At 41.8% G+C, this 20,303-nt stretch overlaps 1 protein-coding gene across 11 annotated transcripts in view; it reads right to left on the reverse strand.

Annotated features, from left to right (window-relative positions):
• LOC138761744 (collagen alpha-3(VI) chain-like) overlaps positions 1-20,303 on the reverse strand; it is a 66,913-nt gene that overhangs the window by 32,363 nt on the left and 14,247 nt on the right. For 9 of the 11 annotated variants that reach the window (XM_069934419.1, XM_069934418.1, XM_069934417.1 and 6 more), the window contains one exon: positions 11,350-11,474. In XM_069934419.1, coding sequence (XP_069790520.1) covers positions 11,350-11,452 — 103 coding nt within the window. In that variant the 5' untranslated portion in view covers positions 11,453-11,474. The remainder of the gene's footprint in view (positions 1-11,349; positions 11,475-20,303) is intronic. The other 2 variants (XM_069934426.1, XM_069934423.1) reach the window with 1 other exon arrangement.

Consider the following 20,303-nt stretch of genomic DNA (forward strand, 5'->3'; position numbering starts at 1 on the left):
AAAACATCATTATTCAAGAATAGATTGATACTGTTTTCCATGGGAAATCAATTTTTAAAGATTTGGCAGTATCAGGGTATTAGGAAGATCGAGGATGTTTTTGAAGCAGGGAAATTTATTACTTTTAATAGAGTGAAGGAGAAGTTCAAGGTACCTGAGAATACTAGACTTAGTTATTATCAGGTTGTGGAATTTTTAACGTGAAAATTTTGGTCGAGCCATTATTACCAGCAGAGATGGAATTAGGATCGTTGTTGTGTAATGAAGGTATAAAGAAATTTATTTCAGTGATGTATAGGTTAAAATGGGAAGCAGATTTGAACAAACAAATAGATGAATGTGATTGGATTGAGTTATGTAGAGAAAATATGAAAAGCACAATAGATGTGAGGTACAGGCTGGTACAATATAATTTTATTCAACAGTTATATTTGACATCACAAAACTTAAATTGAACAAGACCCTTTCGGGTCTATGTTTTAGATGTGGACATTTTTGCACTCTACTTGGCAGTGTCCTAGAGTTAAACCTTTTTGGTTCGAAATGGGTAAATTATTGGAATGAATAATGGGATTAAATTCCCACAGAATCCAATGTTATTTTTATTAAATGATATTAGAGGTGTAAAACCTAAATTAAAATTGAATATGTATCAAAAGAAAGTTCAAATTGCTTTAGCAATAACAAGAAAATGTATTGCTATAATTTGGAAGCCTGATAGAGATTTGGGTACAGAAAGATGGCATGTGGAAGTTCGGATAAGAGATAAATATCATATATTTTGGAAGATATGGTTCCCATATTTACAAAGTATGGGTATGAATATTTAAGTGAATCTCTGACAGACCCTTTCTCCTTAAGGCCTCAGTAAATAAAAGAAACTGTAAAGTGAAGGCGCTCCTGTTGAGGGTCTCTTGTCCATTTTTTTCTTTTTTTTTAGCAAGGGGTTAGAGGGTGGAGGGTTTTTTTTTCTTTTTATACATGCCACATGTATTTGGATTTGATTTTGTAATATCATCAATCATGTGATAGTTTTAAATTTATAAATAAAATTAAAAAAAAGAAAAACACAAAGACTGCAATCTTGAGCAAACAGGGAGCTGCTGGAGGAGCTCAGTGGATCAGGCAGCATCCGTGGGTGGAAATGGTCAGTCAATGTTTCGGATTTGAACTAAGATAGAATAAGTGAAATTACATTAATGAAGGGGAAAAGAAGCTGGAAAGGACCACAGAGGTGATAGAGCAGGAGTTTTCAAACTTTTTCTTCCCATTCACATACCACCTTAAGCAATCCCTTACTAATCACAGAGCATCTATGGCATAGGGAATACTTAAGGTGGTGTGTGAGTGGAAAGAAAAAGGTTGTAAAACGACCGTGATAGAGTATTAGAGAGAAGTTGTGAGAGGTGGAGAGAAAGGTAAAGGGAGAGTCCAGTGGAAAGTGGTTGGGGGAGGAGGGAGGAGGGAAGAGAAGTTTGAGAGAGAATAAAAATGAAAAGAGAACATAAAAGTGGAGGAATAGGTAAAGAAGATTCAGAAAGAGGTGAAGGTGAGGGTTAAGTAAAGTTGGAAAAAACATTGTTCATGCTGTTATGTTTAAGGTTATCCTGGATGAATATGATGTGTTGTTCCTCAAATTTATGTTTGGCCTCAGCCTGACAATGGATGAGACTGAGGACAGATGAAGAATGGTTGGGGGTGTTGAAATAGTTGGCTGCAAGAAGTTGAAGCTTAGACCCATGCTCAAAGCACAGGTGTTTGATCAAGCAGTCACAAAATTGGTGTTTGGTCTCTCTGATGTAGAGGAGGCCATATGCAGTAGATTAGGTTGGATAATGGGCATGGTCATGGCCGAGGATGGAAGTGGGGGGGTAGGGAGATGCAGAAGTGCCTCAGGGGATGTAAGGGTGAGTGGGGAGAGAAAGCAGACCCTGCAAAAAGTTGTGACTGGTGATGGGATCGCACTGAAGTTCCTGAAAGTTTTGGAGGATAATGTGTTGGATGTTAAACTGGTGGGGTAGAAAGTATGAACCAGAGGGGCTTGGGGGGAGGTGGAGTGAGGGCAGAAGTATAAGAAATGGAGGTGGTTTTATCAATAAGAGGAATCCATGTTTATTAAAGAAAGAGGATATTTTGGCCATACTGGAGTGGAACATATACCACTGCTTAGAGGAGAAGATATTTATCCAGGGTGAATCCACACAAGGCAGCAAGATCAGAGAACACAGCCAAATGGGTACTGAATGACTATGCAGCCCATCTAATGGAGGTCCTTATGAACATCTTCAACACTTCATTGCAGCAATCCGTCATCCCTGTGGGTTTCAAGGCAGGCTGGTACCAAAGAGGGCGACAGTAACAGGCATCAATCACTGTCATCCACCATTATGAAATGCTTCAAATGTCTGGAAAAAGGGATGTATTAAAATGGACCTCCCAGGGACACGGCCCATTTAAATTCACCTACAGATGGAACCGTTCCACTGATGATGCTATAATCTTATCCCTCCACTCTGTCCTGTCCCACCTGGAGAATGACTCCAGGCTGCTGTTAATTGATTTCTGTCCAGCATTTAATACAATCATACCCCAGAGGCTGGTGGAGAACCTGTCCTCGCTGGGATCCCTCTCTGTAACTAGATTATGGGCTTTCAAATGGAAAGACCACAGTTTGCCTGGGTTGGCAGCAGAACATCAAGCAACATCATGTCGAATGCTGGTGCACCTCTGTTCATGCTACTGACCCACGACTGTAATGTCAGATCCACCTCCAACTGAGTCATCATGTTTGCAGATGACACAACAGTTGTGGCCTCATCAGCAACAACGATGAGTAGTACTACAGAGAAGTAGTGGAAAATCTCATGAAATGGTGAGAGAAAAACAGCCTGAGTCTCAACATGGACAAGACAAAGGAGATGATTGTGGTCTTCAGAAGAACCAGGAATGACCATTCTCGATTACACATTAATAGTTCAGTAATGCAGAGAGTAGAGAGCACCAAGTTCCTTGGAATCCTGAACCCTCATCATCTCCTCACTTGTGTGGAAGGCCCTGCAGCAACTGTACTTCCTTAGTGGACAAGGCTTCCAGCCACCATTCTGTCAACTTTCTACAGGAGCTCTACCGAAAGCGTCCTGGTCTGTGTGGTATGGTTGCTGTAGAGAATTGGATCAGCGGTCAATCCACAGGGCTACAGAAGTGGCTGAAAAGATCACACTGGAGGCTCCCTCACCCCCATTAACATGATTTACTGTTTAAAGAGGGCTCACAAAATCAAGGAGGACCCTTACCACCATGCAGCATCTTCCAGGTACTTCCGTCAGGAAAATTATACAGAAGTATCAGAACTAGAACCACCAGGCTGAGGAACAGCTTCTTCCTACAGGCAATGAATCTACTGAATGACTGCTAAAACAACTCTCCATGACTCTACTATTTATTAATAATGTATATATAGGTATTGTTTGACTGTATATGCGTTTTGCATTGCTGATACAATCAAATGACAAATAAACAAATGAACTTGAGGTGCAGTGAAGGCAGAGGAATTGAGAGAAAGAGATTTGAATCTGGGTCGCTGGTGCTGCAATAACATGACGCCACCCGCTATTCTAAAAGTGATGCACAGCCAGTTATCTAGCAGTGGACAAGGCACCATCAGTGCAGTGACACTTAACATTTATATTAATGGAGAGTGAGCAGGAGCAGGAACTGATGTTTCAAAACTATTTTAAACTGTTAATTTTACCTTGAAGATTACATCCAATAGGACAATTATAAACCATTGCCTAACTGGACTGAACCAGCAAAATATACAGTGCTTCTAGTTAACTTGAACCTGCTGCTTCCAACATCTGTTATGAATCAAGAATCTAGGACTGAGAAACACAGTCTTGGAGTTGTTGTCGACGTTTTTGATAGGTCCACGTGTCACTGAAAATAGGATTCGTGTTGTTGGCTTCTCAAAGTGGAAAACATCAGGCATAGTGTCGGGTGATGGGACTACTTTGATGGGATTTCTTAGAGTTATCAATTGCGTCTCAATTGAAATGCTCCCAAGAGAATTTGTATTGTAACCATGATTCCACCTGTAAAACTAGGACCAAGATGGTGCAGCTGGGTGATCTTTTCTCTTCAAGGTCACATGAGCCAACTCAAGCCAAGAGTGTGAGCTGGAAGGATTCTATTTTTATAGATTTATTATTCCCACATGTACTAAGATACAGTGAAAAGCTTTCTTTTGATTGCAATTCAAAAGAGAGCAAAGAGTCATCACCTCTGGTGAAAACTTAGAAAATAAGGAGAAAAAGAAAGAAAGAATGTAAGCCCCTAGAGCAGGGGTGGCCAACCTTTTACATTCCATGGGTCAATTTTTTCACGCACAAATTCAGATGTGCCATGCAACTCCCCTTCAATTCTTGTAAAAATATGTTAATATAGACATATTTAGCATTTTTACATGATATATTCATTTAATAGAAAAAATGCTAAACATTACTTACCTTCATGAGACTTCTGAGATGTGCACGAAATAATAAAATACTAAAAATAATTGCTAAGTTTTAGATTTACTCTCAGTAAACCCATTTCTAGCTCCAAGCTACTTGAATTCCAGTTATAGATTTTTTTTTCCTACAAATCAATTTTTAGTCAATACTTTGTGCATGAGTAGACTTACTTTTTAATTTTTATCATTGGGGTGCAGTGAACCACTTTTGGAGTATGCGCCATACGTTGGCTATCCCTGCCCTAGAGAGATAGCAAGGGGTGAACAATCACACTGTCTCTTCCGAAGGAGTCGGCTTGGCTCCCCCAGACTCCCTGCTGGAGCCCTGATTATCCAACTGCCTGCTCTCCATTGCAACTCAATCCCTACTCCCTGTGGCCTGGTGGGAGGTCTGCACTTGGTCATACCCCATCGATACCCTACTCCCACCTCTTTGCAACCTGGTGGGATGTCAACTCTTTGTCACACCCCTTCAATCCTCTGATCCCCTGCACCCTCCTCCGTTGGCCTGGTGGGAGGTCTACTATCCAAATCAGAATTTATTGTCATAAACCTTTCACGAAATCTCTTGCTTTGCAGCAGCATTATAGTGCAAATAATGCTAAAAAATACATTAAAAGAATAAATGAGTGCAAAAGAAGAGAAAGTGAGGTAGTCTTCGTGGTTCATTGTTCATTCAGAAATCTTTTGGCAGAGGGGAAGAAGCTAACCTTCTGCCACTGGATGTTCATCTTCAGGCTTCCTTTCCAATGGTAGCAATGAAAATAGGGCATGGCCTGGGTAGTGAGGATCCTTGAGGATAGAGGCTGCTTTCTTAAGATAATACTTCTTGTAGATGGAGCGAAGACTGATGATGTCATTGCCAAGTTAAAAACCGTCTGGAGTATTTTTCTGTTCTGTGCGTTGGCACCTCCATACCAGACAGTGATGCAACCAGACAGAATGCTCTCCATGGTACACATGTGGACAGTTGGAAGAGTATTTGGTGACGTACAAAATCTCCTCCAACTCCTCAGTCTCCTGGTCCTTCACCTTTCAGCCTGGTGGGATGTCAACTCTCCGTCACATCTCCTTAATCCACTGGTCCTTATTCCGAGGAAGTTTACTGCCTGCTCTGCCTGACTTGAGAATGCCTGATGACTTTGGGGATAGGGAGATTACCTTCACGTATGACTTGGATAATGCCAGGCCTGGGATCACCAGCAGTTGTCAGAAATGGAACAAATGTGAGACCTGCTCTGTGGCACATCTATCCCTCATTTATTGTGATAAATATATGTTGATCGAATAACAGCTTTTCTCTACATGTGCAATTTAATCAACGACAACCCTGTGGCAAATGTTTCTCTTTTTATTGGTGAGTACAATTTTGTGAATATGTGTACTTTTAAGAGAGGTAAACAAGAAAACCTCCAGATGCTGGGGATGAGTGCAGTACACAAAAATGCTGGAGAAACTCAGCAGGCCACACAGTATCTGTAGAACTTAAATATAATTAATGCTTCAGGCCTGAGCCCTTCGTCAGGATTGAAGGAAAAATAGGTAGATGTTTGAATAAAGAGGTGGGATGAGATGGAAAGGGGGAGAGGAAAGGAAGGAAGGGAAGAGACATAGGATGACAGATAAAAGATAATAGGTTCATGCAGGAGGGAGGATAGAAACTGAGAAATGATGGGGGAGATGGCAAAGAAGTCACTTCCTCCATCTCCCACCCCTCCCTTCTCCTATCAGCTGTCCATTCTTAAACCTCTGCCCTCTGATTATCGAAAGAAGGGAAGGAGGTGGGGAACTAGAGGAAAGGTGTGGGTGATGAGCATATTGAGATGGGTAGGAGAGGAGAAAGTACCCTGGGGTAATTTGCGAAGCTACGGAAGAAAGTTTGTGGCTCCATCAGAGATTTTATAATTTTCTTAGCCACTGATTCCTTAGATAGTGGAAGGTGGATAATGTTGTGCCTTTAATAAAAAAATGACGACAATAACAAGACAGGGAACTATTGGCTGGTGAGCCTAACAGGTGATGAAAAAGTTACTGGACGGGGCTCTCAGAAACAGAATCTATCTGCATTTGGAAATCAAGGACTAATTAAGATTAGTCAGTAAGTCAAAGAGCACATGATATAGTGTTACAGAAGCAAAGTGCAGAAATAGAGAAAAGTATTGATGAAGCAGTGCAAGCTCATCATCTTTTACCAATGAGAGGTCCATTTCAGAGTCTGATAGAAGTGGAAAACTATCCTTGATCACTGAAACTGTTAGGCAGCAGCTTGACTGGTTGAGCTACTAAACTGTCTATTAGACCAGACTAGCAGCAATTCACCCCATTCTGTCCCAAAAGAGATGGCCCATGACGGGCCTTGACTCCAAATAAGTGCTGGGCCACCAGAAAGCTGCACAAAGGGCACCAGTCATAGGTGGATTCCCGAGTGATATTCCACTCTGTCCCACCTCCTTAATTTCTTCTCTTGGTTTCCTGCAGTGTCCATGGGGGCATCCTATTCCTCTGTTAAAAGCTCTGATCCCTCTTACATTATAACTTAGTTTTAAGGTAACATGTCTGATTTAAACATTACATTCAGGAATGAGACTACAAAGAGCTCCAAATGCCTTTTGAAGTGGATTTAGTGTAATACTATTACAGCGTAAATGACCTGGGTTTGAATCCGCCACTCTCTGTGAGAAGTTTGTACTTTCTCCCCATATACACGTGGGCTCCCTCCCATGTTCCAAAGATTTACGGGGTTAGTAGGTTGATTCATCACATGGGCAGCACTGGAATGTAAGCACTATGTTATTTATTTTTTTATTGTAATGTTGTAAGATGGTTATAATATGAATGTTTGCCCTACGATGCTGCCACAAAACACTGAATTTCATGACTTGTTCATGACAATAAATCCCAATTCTGATTCTGGATATGCTGGCTTCTTGATGAATAAAGTAGTTAATATGAAAGACATAAGCACAATGTAATCCAAACATCAATAAGCATCCCTTAACACATTGTACACATTTACAATTTCCTTTAATGTTTGCCTCTGAGTGAAGAAGTTCTTGCATGAAAATTGAGGATTGTGTTTTACCTTCTGCAAACATTTGATGAACTGCATATAGACCAACCTCAAGGGGTAAGAGGACAGCGCATCTTAAAAAGTGTGACAAATTATGTGGTGTTTTATATTGTATATAGATATGTTTTAAAGGAGTTAGATTGTGGCAGGTTTTTTAATGTAGGTCAAATACAAACACTTCAAAACAGACCTCATTTAAAATACTGGAGCTCTGCTCAAGCTAGGCAGGCTGTCTTCGAGTGCCTTTGGAAAAACTTTGAAGAGTGCCCAAGGGACTTCATCAATGGATTGTTGTTTTGAAAAGCAACAGATGAAAGAACTCGGAGGAGTAGGTCCAGAGCCACAAGCTGTCTGAGTGCAGCTTACTTTCTAAGGGGGTCATGTGGTTTTGCAAGCAGAGAGAGTCAAACAGGCTTTTCAATGAGAAAGAGAGAGAGTGTGAATTCAGTTCCACAGTCAGCAGCAGCAACTGGGACTGGAATAGGACAACCTGCCAAACTTGTGGATACCCCATTTTGAAGACGGGTTGTGAATGCTTAGTTCAGCCTGGTCAAAGCTCTTGTGGTCCATACAAGAAAAGAGGACTGGTAGCCTAATGTTTCACTTGAAATAAAAGAAACAAAAAGGAACTCTGTGGTGACCTGAAAGAAAGAGTTTATCTGGAAAACCCTGATGGGGCAAGTTTCTTTAACAAGACACTGATGTGGCTGATTAGAAGGAATCAGTTTGTATCCAGCGAACAAGAAATCTCTCTCTGAAAACCGACAAGAACCTTCCTGAGCGGTAACCATTTACCTTTCAAACACCAAAGCCTGGTGAACTTCATAAATGTTAAATTCTGTGCACAGTGTAAGAATTACCTGCAACCAGTGAAGTTGGAGGAGTGAGAAATGAGATTGGAACGTGAGTCAAAGAACTTTTCTAAACTTACACATGCATTACATACACGTGCACTTGGAATTAGAAGGTTAAGTTAGGTTAAGTTCATAGTAATACATTAGTGCTTGATCCTGTTTTCATGTTTAAAGATAATTAAAAGCAACTTTTGTTTAAGTACTCATTTGGTGAATACCTATTGTTGCTGGATTTTGGGGTCCTCTGGGCTCATAACATTAGTATTAAAAAATCTACTGTTTCCTTGTTTAACCTGTCATCTATTTCTTCTGAAATGTTGTCAGTTACCTTCCAACATTAAAGGTGTTTTAAAAATCCCATTTGCTATTTATATATTAGCTGAGAAAAGATGTTGTTTCATTCAAAAACCATGCCTTAAGAAACATTGTACAGTGAAACCCCTATTAACTGGAATTCAAGCAACCGGCACCCTTAAGCAACCAGCAAAAAAATGGTGGAAATAAATGGGAAAAAAAATACACAAGTTTAAAATTGGCGCGCTTCCCTGTTAATTCACCGATCACACAACATGCAGTCTCAAGTAACTAAGATTCATTTATTGGCTCTACTATAGATGACGGATACTGGGGGTTTTATTGTATTATCCTCAACAACAAAGGCTTTCCTCATAAGTTGAACAAAATGAAACTAGGAATGAGGGTTTCAAATTAAAATACACACCAGTGTCCAAGTATGATTCATCTTATTTTATTGCGAGGGTAGGGTTTCAGGTCCTTGGATCAATGGGAACTCTTCAGGGGCAGATGTGATCTGTACAAGAGGAACAGGTTACATTTGAACTGGTGGGGGCGGGGGGGGGGGAAGGGAGGGTGTGGGGGGAGACCATTAGCCTGACAGGAAGACTTAATAGTATACCTCAGAAGGCTTTAAGATGGATTGGCAGGGGATTACAGTCCATGGTGGAGATGAGAAAGATGTATAGTTGGGGGGCAAATAACCTATTTTGGTCAAAGAGACAGGACAAGTAGGAACATTTCAAAGTGAGGGGAAGGGCCAGTGGTTTAAATTGCATTTATTTAATGTGAGAGGCTCAACAGTAAGACCGATATATTTAGGATGTGGATTGACTCAGGCTACTGAGATTTGGTATCCAAAATAGAAATGTAATTGACAGAATGGCAGAAGCTGATAACTGGGTACAGATACCTGACTGAGGTGAAAAGGGTGAAGTGAAGAGGGGGAGGGGAGATGCCTTTTTTAATAACAGAAGACATAATATCAGTGATTAGAGAAGATATTCTTGGGGGATTGTCCAGTTAGGCTAAATGGGATTGGAGATAGCTGTAAAGATAATAGAGTAGTATTACTGAGAAATTTTAAATTCCCCAAAATTGACTGGATCACCCATAGTGCAAAAGGGGGTGGAATTTGTTAAATGGATCCAAATAAGCTTCTTAAATCAATAGATTGAAGACCTTACTAGTGGGGGCAAGAGAGCAAATGATTGAAGAGTCAATGATGGAACACTTTAGGCCATGACAATAAATCAATTCATTTTAAATTGTAATGGAGAAAAGCAAGATTGATCTGTCTTTGTCCTTAGTTGGGGCAAGGCTGATTTTAGAGCAATTATGTAGGGACGTGCAGGTGTTTATTGGGAGAGGATATTTGCAGGCAAGAGGATTGCTGGAAAGTGAGAAGCTTTTAAAGATGAATTAGCAAGACTCAAGTGCATTTCTATCAGGGTGAAGCCCAAGGCTGACTTTCAAGGAACTCTGGTTGATGAAGGACACTGAGTTTGTGGTCAGATAAAAGAAGAAGGCATAAATAAGTCGTTAACAGTCTGAAACAAACTAATCCAGTTTGGAGGAGGGGTACACCTAACAGGGAAATGAGAATGGCAAAAAGAGGACTTGAGATGGTGCTTGCCTGCAGGAGCCCAGCTGCCCAATTTATACCCCATTACCTATGTTTTTGAAGGATTTACAAGAATATTGCTGGGACTTTAGAAACTGAGTTGCAGGGAAAGGTTAAACAGATTAGGGCATTATTCACTGGAGCATCAGAGAATGAGGGGTGATTTGATAGAGGTATAAAAATCATGAGGGGGGTACAGATAAAATAAATGCAAGCAGGCTTTTTCCACTGAGGTTGGCTGAGACAAAAACTAGAGGATATGGATTAATGGTGAAAGGTGGAATGTTTAAAGGGAAAATTAGGGGTATCTTCATGCAGAGAGTGGTGAGAGTGTGGAATGAGCTGGCAGCAGAAGTGGTGAATGCGGGCTGGATTTTGACATTTAAGAAAAGTCTGGACAGATAGATAGATGGGAAAGGTATGATGGGGTATGGTCCAGCTGCAGATCAATGGATCCAAGCAGAATAACAGCTTGGCACATACTAGATAGGCTGAAGGTCCTGTTTCTGTGCTGTAATGTTCTTTGGTTCTAAGTGTTAGCAACCTTGGAGTGCATTGAGGTGGACAAATCCTGTGATCCTCACATCTTATGATGACCCAGCGATCCTCTCACCTTCTGAGAAATGAAGGAAGAAATTGCAGACCCTCACATCATCTTAGGACTCAGATGAACTGTCAGAAGACTGGAGAATGGCAAATATTTAGTCATTATTGAAAAAAGGCTGCAAGGATGAGTCAGAGAACTATAGATCAGTGATGTCAATCATTGTAAAGGGACACCTTCACACAGAGGGAGATGGGTATTTGCAACTAGCAAAAGTGGAGGACTATTGTGACATTTTAAAGCTATTTAGATACGTATGTGGATATGAAAGGTTTATGTGTCAAATGCAGGCAAACTGAACAAACTTGATCTTCATGGACAAGTTGGGCTGAAGATCCCGTTTCTTTGTTGTAGAACTCTATGACTTTATGAAACATAGAAAGTGATCCTTACTCTGGACTCTGATTTTTGATGATTCCTTACCCTGTTGTGTTTCAGTCACAAAGCACAGAAGGACAAGCTCAAGCGCCAACAACAGGAGCACAGAGCGGTGCATTTTAATGTTCTTCTGCGAAGACCTGCAAGAAACAGTACATCACCTCAGAAATGCATCTCATCAAGAAGCAGTTGTTTTATGACTCTGTTATAAGCAAGGAATGGGACATAACAAGAATCACTGGTTCTCTGCAAGAGTGGTACGAACTCACAGCCACCCAGGATAGCTGAAGCAGAAAAAAATCTATTCATGGGAAGGCCAGAGGAATGGGTTTAATGAGGTATGGGCACAGGTACGCAATATAGAAAAGAAACACAAAAGTTGCAAGTGTAATAATCTTGAGCAGACAAAGGATTGCTGGAGGAACTCAAGAGGTCAGACAGCATCCATGAGTAGAAATGGTCGTTCTGGGTTTGAGCCCTTTATCAAGACAAAGATAAAATAGATAAAATTACATGTGTAAAGGTTGAAAGAAGGAAGTGGAGAGTCCCAGAAGAGGTAAAGGACAGAAAATGTGAATGGTGGAAGATGGGCAGAGGGAGAGACCATTAGGTGGGGTTAGGGGGTGGAAGAAAAGAGAGATTATCCAGAAATAGTAAAGAGATTGAAACAGATGGAGGTGGGGGATACCTAAATTAGAAACATCAATATTCATGCTGTTAGATTTCATTAATATATCAGTCACGTTAGAGAAGGCTTGAACAGGGGTACAACAGAGCAGGTTGCTCCACAGTGCTCTTGCATCAGCTTCCAGGATCTAAACATCACTCCACTGAAGGAGTGGCAATATATTTCCAAGTCAAGATGGTGGGCAATCTGGAGGTGAACATGTATAGGTTGTGGTGTTCTCAAGGCCTTCTACCCTTATCCTTCCTTGTGAAATGGGTATGAGATCTCCAGGTGATTTCAGAGCAACTTAAGACCTGAAGGTGCATATGCAGAATTAGGCCTTTTGGCCTGTCGAGTCCAATCCAATATTCAAATCATGGCTATTGTATTTTTCCATTCAATCCCATTCCTGTGAAATTTGCCCACAACCTTTGACAACCTTACTCATCGAGAACCTATCAACCTCTGCTTTAAATATACCCAATGTCACCACGGCTGTCTGTAGCAATGAATTCCACAGATTCACAACCCTCTGGCTGAAGAAATTTCTCCTTATCTCTTTTCTAAAGTGATACCCTTTAATCTGATGCTGTGCCCTCTGGTCCAAGATTCGCCCACTACTGGAAGCATCTTCTCTGCGTCCACTCTATCGGGCTCTTTCAATATTTGGTAGGTCCTTATAAGATAACTGCTCAATAGCAGCACATTTTGTAGATGATAACCAATACTTTTGATGGAGGGAATGAATATTTTGGAAGGGCAAAGAGGAGGGGGGAGGTGGTGATGAGGAGGAGCTTGAAGGATCAGGTACACATCAAGCCACTGCTTTGGCCTGAATGGTGTTGCATTTTCTGCAAGTTCCAGAAGCTGTGCTTGTCCAGCCAAATAGACAGTATTCCACAACACTCTTAACTTGCACCTTAAAAATGAAGGAAAAGCTTTTGAGTGGCATATGGGGATACAGCATCACCTCAACTTCCCCACACCGACCAAAATGGCCAAACTATTTCTTAAAATATGGGAGTATTTGCACAAGAAGGACTGAAGCAATTCTCCACTATCTTCAAAGGGCAATTAGAAATGGGCATAAACCTTGATCTTGCTAGCAATATTGACACTCTAACAAATAAATAAAAGAAACAAAATAAAATTCTGTCTTTATGAATGATGAACAGTCATTGATTAAACAACTGAGTGACTAGAATGAGGAAGTGTAGGGCTCGTCGAAAGAATCAAAGACTTGTTGATCCAAACCAAGGCTTATATTAACAAAAGACAGGAGCTCTTCACAGGTGGCCGACCAGTCCGGAATGATCCGACCTGGCTAGGGACACGACCCTTTAAGGCCCAGACAATAGGCGTGGCTTAGCTCTCAGCCAATCGCTGTAAGCACAGTCTAGATACAGTAACTATATACACTATGTACATTGGTGATAGATCTGTACTATCACAGGAAGTTCTGCATAATGTTGATGTTTCATTTCCAACAACAGCAACATTCTTCCTCTGGGCAAACTGGGTTGGTTTTGTTTCCCCCCCAAGATGCTTATTGACTTCAAATACACCCAGACTCCTTAATGCTTCACGTGGATGACAAGGGTAGCCATTCTCACTTCTCTGAAGCTCAGTGGGAAACCCAAACAGGACAGCCGTCTCCAACATGTGTCGCCTGACCATTCATAACATTGGTGATAATTGAGAGATACCCCTTCTCTGCAATAATCACTTGGCAAGAATCCCTCTTTTTGTGGCCATGATGTACTAGGGCTGTTTTCCACACTATCATCCTGATGCTGGTGTTGCCATTGTTCTGGAAAATCTCAGCCAGATCCAGAAAGCCTCAGCACTATAGCTAGGATTTTGTTGGGTGTCAGAGCATTAAATTCCATCTGCCATTTTTCATCCCATTTTTCTATCTGTTCCAGATTTCTCTGCAAGCTTTCCCTTCTTCGCTGTCTACAACCCCTCCAAACTTGGTGTCATCTGCAAACTTTCTGATCCAACTTATCACATTATCATTCAGATCAGTGATATAGCTGACAAATAACAATGGTCCCAGTACTGATCCCTGAGGCACACCACTAGTCATAGGCCTCCAGGCTGAGAAGCAATCATCCACCTCTACTTTCTGGCTTCTCCCGTCCAGCCATTGTCAAATCCAGTGTACTACCTCACCATGAATACTGAGTGTCTGAACCTCCCTGACTAACCTCCAATGTGGGACCTTGTCAAAGGCCTTACTAAAGTCCATGTAGATACCATCCACAGCCTTTCCTTTAATAATTTTCCTCGTAGCCCCCTCGAAAAACTCCATACCTACCATACACAAAGCCACGTTAACTATCCATAATCAGTCTCTGGCTATCCTTATACTTATATATCCACTCTCTTAGGACACCTTCCAATATTTACCTACTACTAATGTCAGGCTCATCAGCTTATAATTTCCTGGGTTACTTTTGATCTCTTTTTTAAACAATGGAACCTCCTCTGTGGCAAAGGACATTTTAAATATTTCTGCCAGGGCCCCTGCAATTTCTACATTAAGCTTCCTCATGGTCCAAGGGAATATTTTATCAGGCCCAGGGGATTTACCCACCCTTATTTTCTTGAAATCAGCAAGCACCTCCTCCTCTTTAATATGTACCCATCTAATGCTCTCTTAAAAATCCCGTGCTATCTTCCTCCATCACTGTCGCCAGCAGCACATCCTATGTGCCCACAACTCTCTGTGTGTATCTCTTACAATCCCCCTGAACTTGCTCCCAAGCATCTTAAAACAGGGTTGTACGTGATATCATGTATATGCTCTGACAATAACTCTGAAAATGACCAAATATACTCATGTCATAGTCAATCCCATGTAATAGTCGACCCCCTTCTCCTTTTTTGATCCAAAAATCATTTAAAAAGTTGACCCCTATTTTTGGCCCCAACCGTCCGAGCTCCGGACACCCTGACTGCAAACACTTGCTTTATTTGCCTGCCTATCCGGGCTTTCAACACCTTGACCACCTGCACACCTCAGCTCCCAATGTCCTGTACGCCCACCCATCTGAGCTCCCGATGCCCCAACGATCCTCACTCCGGCCGCCCGCCACCAGAACTCCCAACGGCTCAACGTGGACCTTCGCCTTAACCATTCACCCACCGGAGCTCCCGATGCCCTAGCCACAGACTCCTAGGCCTGGCCGCCTCCCCATCCGAGCTCACGACACCCTGGCCACGGACTCTTTTCTTGTCCCCAGCCGTCCACCTATCCGATCTCCTGATGCCTCAAACGTGGATTTACTATCCAGTCCTGGCCATCCAAGCTCTTGAAACCTTAAACAACATAGGTTCTTCCTGCAGTCAATAATATGACTAATATGTAAAAGTCAAATTTAACCAGAAAAATTGGTCCAAAATACTCAAATATTACATGAGTATATACAGTATGTCCCCTCATGTTAGCCATTACAGCCCAGGCAAAAAGCTTCTGGTCATTGGCATGATCAATGCCTCTCATCATTTTATAAACCTCATCCTCCATCACTCCAAGGAGAAAAGACCAAGTCCACTCAACCTTTCCTCATAAGGTATATTCTCCAATCCAGGCAGCATCCTTGTCAATCCACATCCTTCCAGAATTGAGGTGACCAGAACTGAAAACAATATTCCAATTGGTGTATATCTAAGGTCTTATATAGCTACAACATTACCTCTTGCCTCATGAACTTGATCCCACAGTTAATAAAGGCAGATACATCATATATGTTCCTTCTTAATGTCATAATCAACATGTGCAGCAACTTTGAGTGTCTTGTGGACATGAACCCCAAGATTTCTCAGTTCTAGAAGCCTCTTTAATACTGCTCTTGTATCTACTTCCACTATAGAGACTGAAAGTTATATGATATACACACAATTAAAAGAACATACTCTTTAGCACAAACATGGAGTTGCCTCTCTTCATTCTACTCCAAAACACAACTCATTTTCTTCCCATAAAACACCTCTCACCAAATCCCCCTGCCCTTTTCATTGGCTCTCCACCATAGATGACTGTGATGCTCCTAACCTCTTCCTCCTGCAACCTTGTACATGCAGGTGGTCCAACACGTTGTTCGCACTCCCTGCATTATTTCTCTCACACCTCGCCCAAGATACATCACCAGCAGCAACAGGCTCTACTCCCGATCCACGCAAGTACGCAATCATGAGAATTCAGGGACAATCTATAAGCTTGTGTATGTGGTGGGTTAGGGCATGTTTGATGTCCCCATGTCAATATGACGGGGTTACCAAGTGAGGGAAACGCTTGAGAAATCCTCAGAATGGACAGGAGCTAAGTTGGAAACTTGTCAGGCAGTGACGACCTTTGAGGGTCAACAAAAGCTGCTCACTTGCATACAAGTGCTGCTGTCCACCACACAGCGATTCCTCAAGCCCACCAGCAGGGTAAAGTGGGACAGAAATCCGCCCCACAATGGAATTTGCTACATTTGCAACCATAAAAACCCATCAAAATGGCTTACTGAGTCCGTAATCCAGCATGAGTGACCTGCGCCCATATGTCTGAATATGAGAATGGTTTGCGGTGGACAGAGCATATGACATATTAGGGTGTCTGCACTCTTCAGGAGTTGGAGGGAGCACAGAAATTTCTGGACCAGAATTGCCAAGAAATTGAACACCCGAGAGACAGTCCTTGAGGAAAAGATGGTGGCTGAATTGCTCATGAGCAGCAGTTAGTTGCCTATACTGCTGGGCCTCCTCATTTCCCATTTGCCATTTGTAGAAATCACAAGGTGGCTGGCACAATCAGCCTGGAGCGCCAAATTTCCAGTGATTCCTGCAAAGACAATGCCCGTCGCCTCCGTTGCGTTTGTGACCCGCACAATTCCAACTGGGCCGTAAATGGGGATATTCTATTGGGTGATTAAAGTCTAGACTTGCACACAATTTGCTGCTCCAGCTCAGTTGCCTTCTACTGACTGGGTGGTGAAGCTTGTTATTTCAGCTTAGTTTTCTAAGCTGGGGGCATCTGTGAATGCCTCTAGCTATGTTGCAGAGGTTATGGCCATAACGAAGTCGGTGTATCTCACTAATTTGTCAACATATGCCACTCCACTAATTTGTCAAGCAACTTACCAGGTGTCCTTGAATTCGAGGAGGCAAACATCAGAGGAATCAGTATCCATACTTTCCCTTCCATAGGCTCTTTCCCAGCCAGTGCCATCTTCTCAGCATCTGTGATGGCTTCCTATCATCAAGGCTGCCGTCACTTAACAGTTCACCAATACGAAACTCCTGGGATGCTGAGTTTGCTCCAAAATAGCATGCTTTAGGATGTGTCATATGGGAAGTTTTTGGCTGGATTAACTAGAAAGTTTTACACTTCACAGACAATCTGCTCCGGGAGTCGTACCACACGCAAACATATTTTGTCTTCTGAATCATCACATTGAGAAACTCGCCTTGAGGATCAAAACCATGCCTGCATATTGTTGATAAAAAGGGGGAGAACTTCAAGTTTGATCTTCCAACTGCCCTATAATGGGTTTATCCTTCTAATTTTCCATTTTTACAGAAGGTGCTGTGAACCCACAGGATCACCACTTGTAGGGTCTGTATGTTATATGATATACGAACACACTCACTCTTTCTTCAGCACAAAAATGGATTTGAACGTCAGGATTCTTCTCCACAATATAACTTATTGCCTTAAAGCATCTCTCACCAACGCCCCCCAGCCATTTAAATTGGTTTTCTGCCATATTACTCCTAATCTTGTCCTGCAACCTTACGCATGCGCGTGGTCCATCATGCTGTGCGCACTGCTTCATTCTGACCTGCACATGCATGTTACTTCTCTCGCATATCGCCCCAGATACATCACCTACAGCAACTGGCTCGACTTCCAACCCAGGTAAGTACATGACCACAACACCACCCCTCCCTCTGCCAGCCCATTGCAGGCACCTACCATTCTCCATGCCAAAAATGCCTCATTCATCCCCTTTAAATTTTATCCCCAAACTTCATCATGTCCTCCAATTGGTTACATTTTTACCCTGGGAGACTGTCCACCCTATCAATGGCTCTCATTTTATAAATTTCTACCAGGACTCCCTTCAACCATGCTAGAGAAAAAAAGACAATTTGTCCAACCTCTCCTTATAGCTCATACCTTCTAATCCAGATAGAATCCAGGAAAATACATTCTGTACCCTTTCCAAAGCCTCCACCTCCTTCCTGTAATGGAGCAGCCAGAATTGTCCACAATGCCCCACCTATAGATTGAACTGCAACCAAAGTTCTTGTCTTTTAGTTTTCAATATCTGTATATTTTAGTTTGACGTGTTTACTGTCTAATTGTTTTGAGCATTGGGAGAGTAATAATTTATATATATTTTTTCTATTTAACCATTGAGAGATAATTATTCCTTCATTTCTTGATATCATAAAGTCCGTCTAATTGACTGAAGGCTGGCTTCTGTGATGATGGGGATCTTGGAAAAAACCAAGATGAATAATCACATTGAACATAGCTGAAAATGCTTCAACTGTATCTTGAGCACTCACGACGTCACCCTTACTGATGATTGGAATGTTCTTGGAGCCTTCTCTTGCCATGATCTTTTTTTTTTAACTTTTGCCCCTTTGTTTACAATGAAGTGGCAGAACTGTGATACTTTGATCTGATTCTTTGCTCTGGAGATTTCTTCACTTTATTTATTGCCTTTAGTTTTACTATTGAATGAGCATCTAGTCGATGTATTTCAGTTTCACCAGTCTCACGTCTCATTTTAAAGTAAACCCAGTTGATTGTACTGATGCAATGTTGGTACATTCCAGATTCAAGGACAGTTTCTTTCCTACCATTATTAGTCTCCTGAACCATCTTCCACCAGTAAAATAATGTTAAACAAGAATATTTGCAGGTGCTGGGGTCGATTGCAATACACAAATGTGCTGGAGAAACTTAGCAGGTCACACAGCATCCACAGGAAGTAAAAGGTGTCAACCTGTTTTTACACATACTGACAATGCCCAATAACGATGATTACCTTTTTTACTTCCAATGGATTCTGCAAGGCCTGCTGAATTTCTCCAGCTCCTTTGTGTGTTGCACGAGTAAAATAATGTTGCCTTTGCTCTGTACTAAGGGAAGATTGAGAATCATTGCTCGAGATCCAATTGTTACTGATATATTTTGCTTGAGAAAAATGGTCACTGGCCTATTTCCTATGGAGTTCGGAAACCGTGCACATAATGAGTCAATTAGGTACGATTACAATCTTGCCACCCACATACCACCTTAAGCAATCCCTTACTGACCACAGGGCACCTATGGCATAGTGAATATTTAATGTGGTATGTGAGTGGAAAGAAAAAGGTTGAGAACGACTAATCTCTCTGTAACTTTGCACTCTGTCAACCTGTACATGGTATCATAATAAAAAGACCACACAAAAATAGTATTGAAAATGCAAATTATGAAATGACGAGCATGCAGAACTATTACTTTGCAACATTATTTAGTATTGAGGAAGAGGACAGCATTTCCAACACTCTGAAGAAAATAATATTGAATCGTGGCTTCCGCAGAAACCTGAGGAAGTTCAGCATATCATGTACATCCCTCAATAACTTCCACTGATGCGCCATCGAAAGTATTCTGTCAGGACTCATTCATTAGTTGGTACTGGAACTGCTACGCCTAAGACCACAAGAAACTGCAGCAGGTTGTGAATGCAGCTCTGACCATCACATAAACCAGCACAGTTACCGTAGCGATTAGCACAACACTAGTGCAAGACCAGTGACCCGGGTTCAAATCCACCACTGGCTGTAAAGAGTTTATACATTCTTTCTGTGTCACATGGGTTTCCTACAGATGCTCCAGTTTCCTTCCACGTTCCAAAGACACACAGGGTTAGTAGGTTAATTAGTCATGTGGATTTAATTGGCCAGTGCAGGCTTATGGGCTAGAAGGGCCTGCCTCCTTCCCCATTAAGGCCACATGTGGATAACTGGAGACCATACTAGAAACCATACTTGCAAAAAGATATGATAAACAAGGAGATGCTGGAGTATTGGAACAGTGCACAAAAGTGCTGGAGGGACACAGCAGATCATGCAGCATCCGTGGTAAGTAAAGGGCAGTTGATGTTTCTGACCTGAGCCCTCCTTCAGGAATGCCAAAAATCAGGCAAGTACAAGATTAAGGTGGCAGGTATATACAGATGGGAGAGAGAAGAAAGGCAGGGTAAGGGGGCTGGGAAACAGTCTCTGATAGGAAGAAGGAAGGAAAAAG

This window comes from Narcine bancroftii, chromosome 4 (genome assembly GCF_036971445.1).
Source record: "Narcine bancroftii isolate sNarBan1 chromosome 4, sNarBan1.hap1, whole genome shotgun sequence".
Lineage (NCBI taxonomy): Eukaryota > Metazoa > Chordata > Chondrichthyes > Torpediniformes > Narcinidae > Narcine > Narcine bancroftii.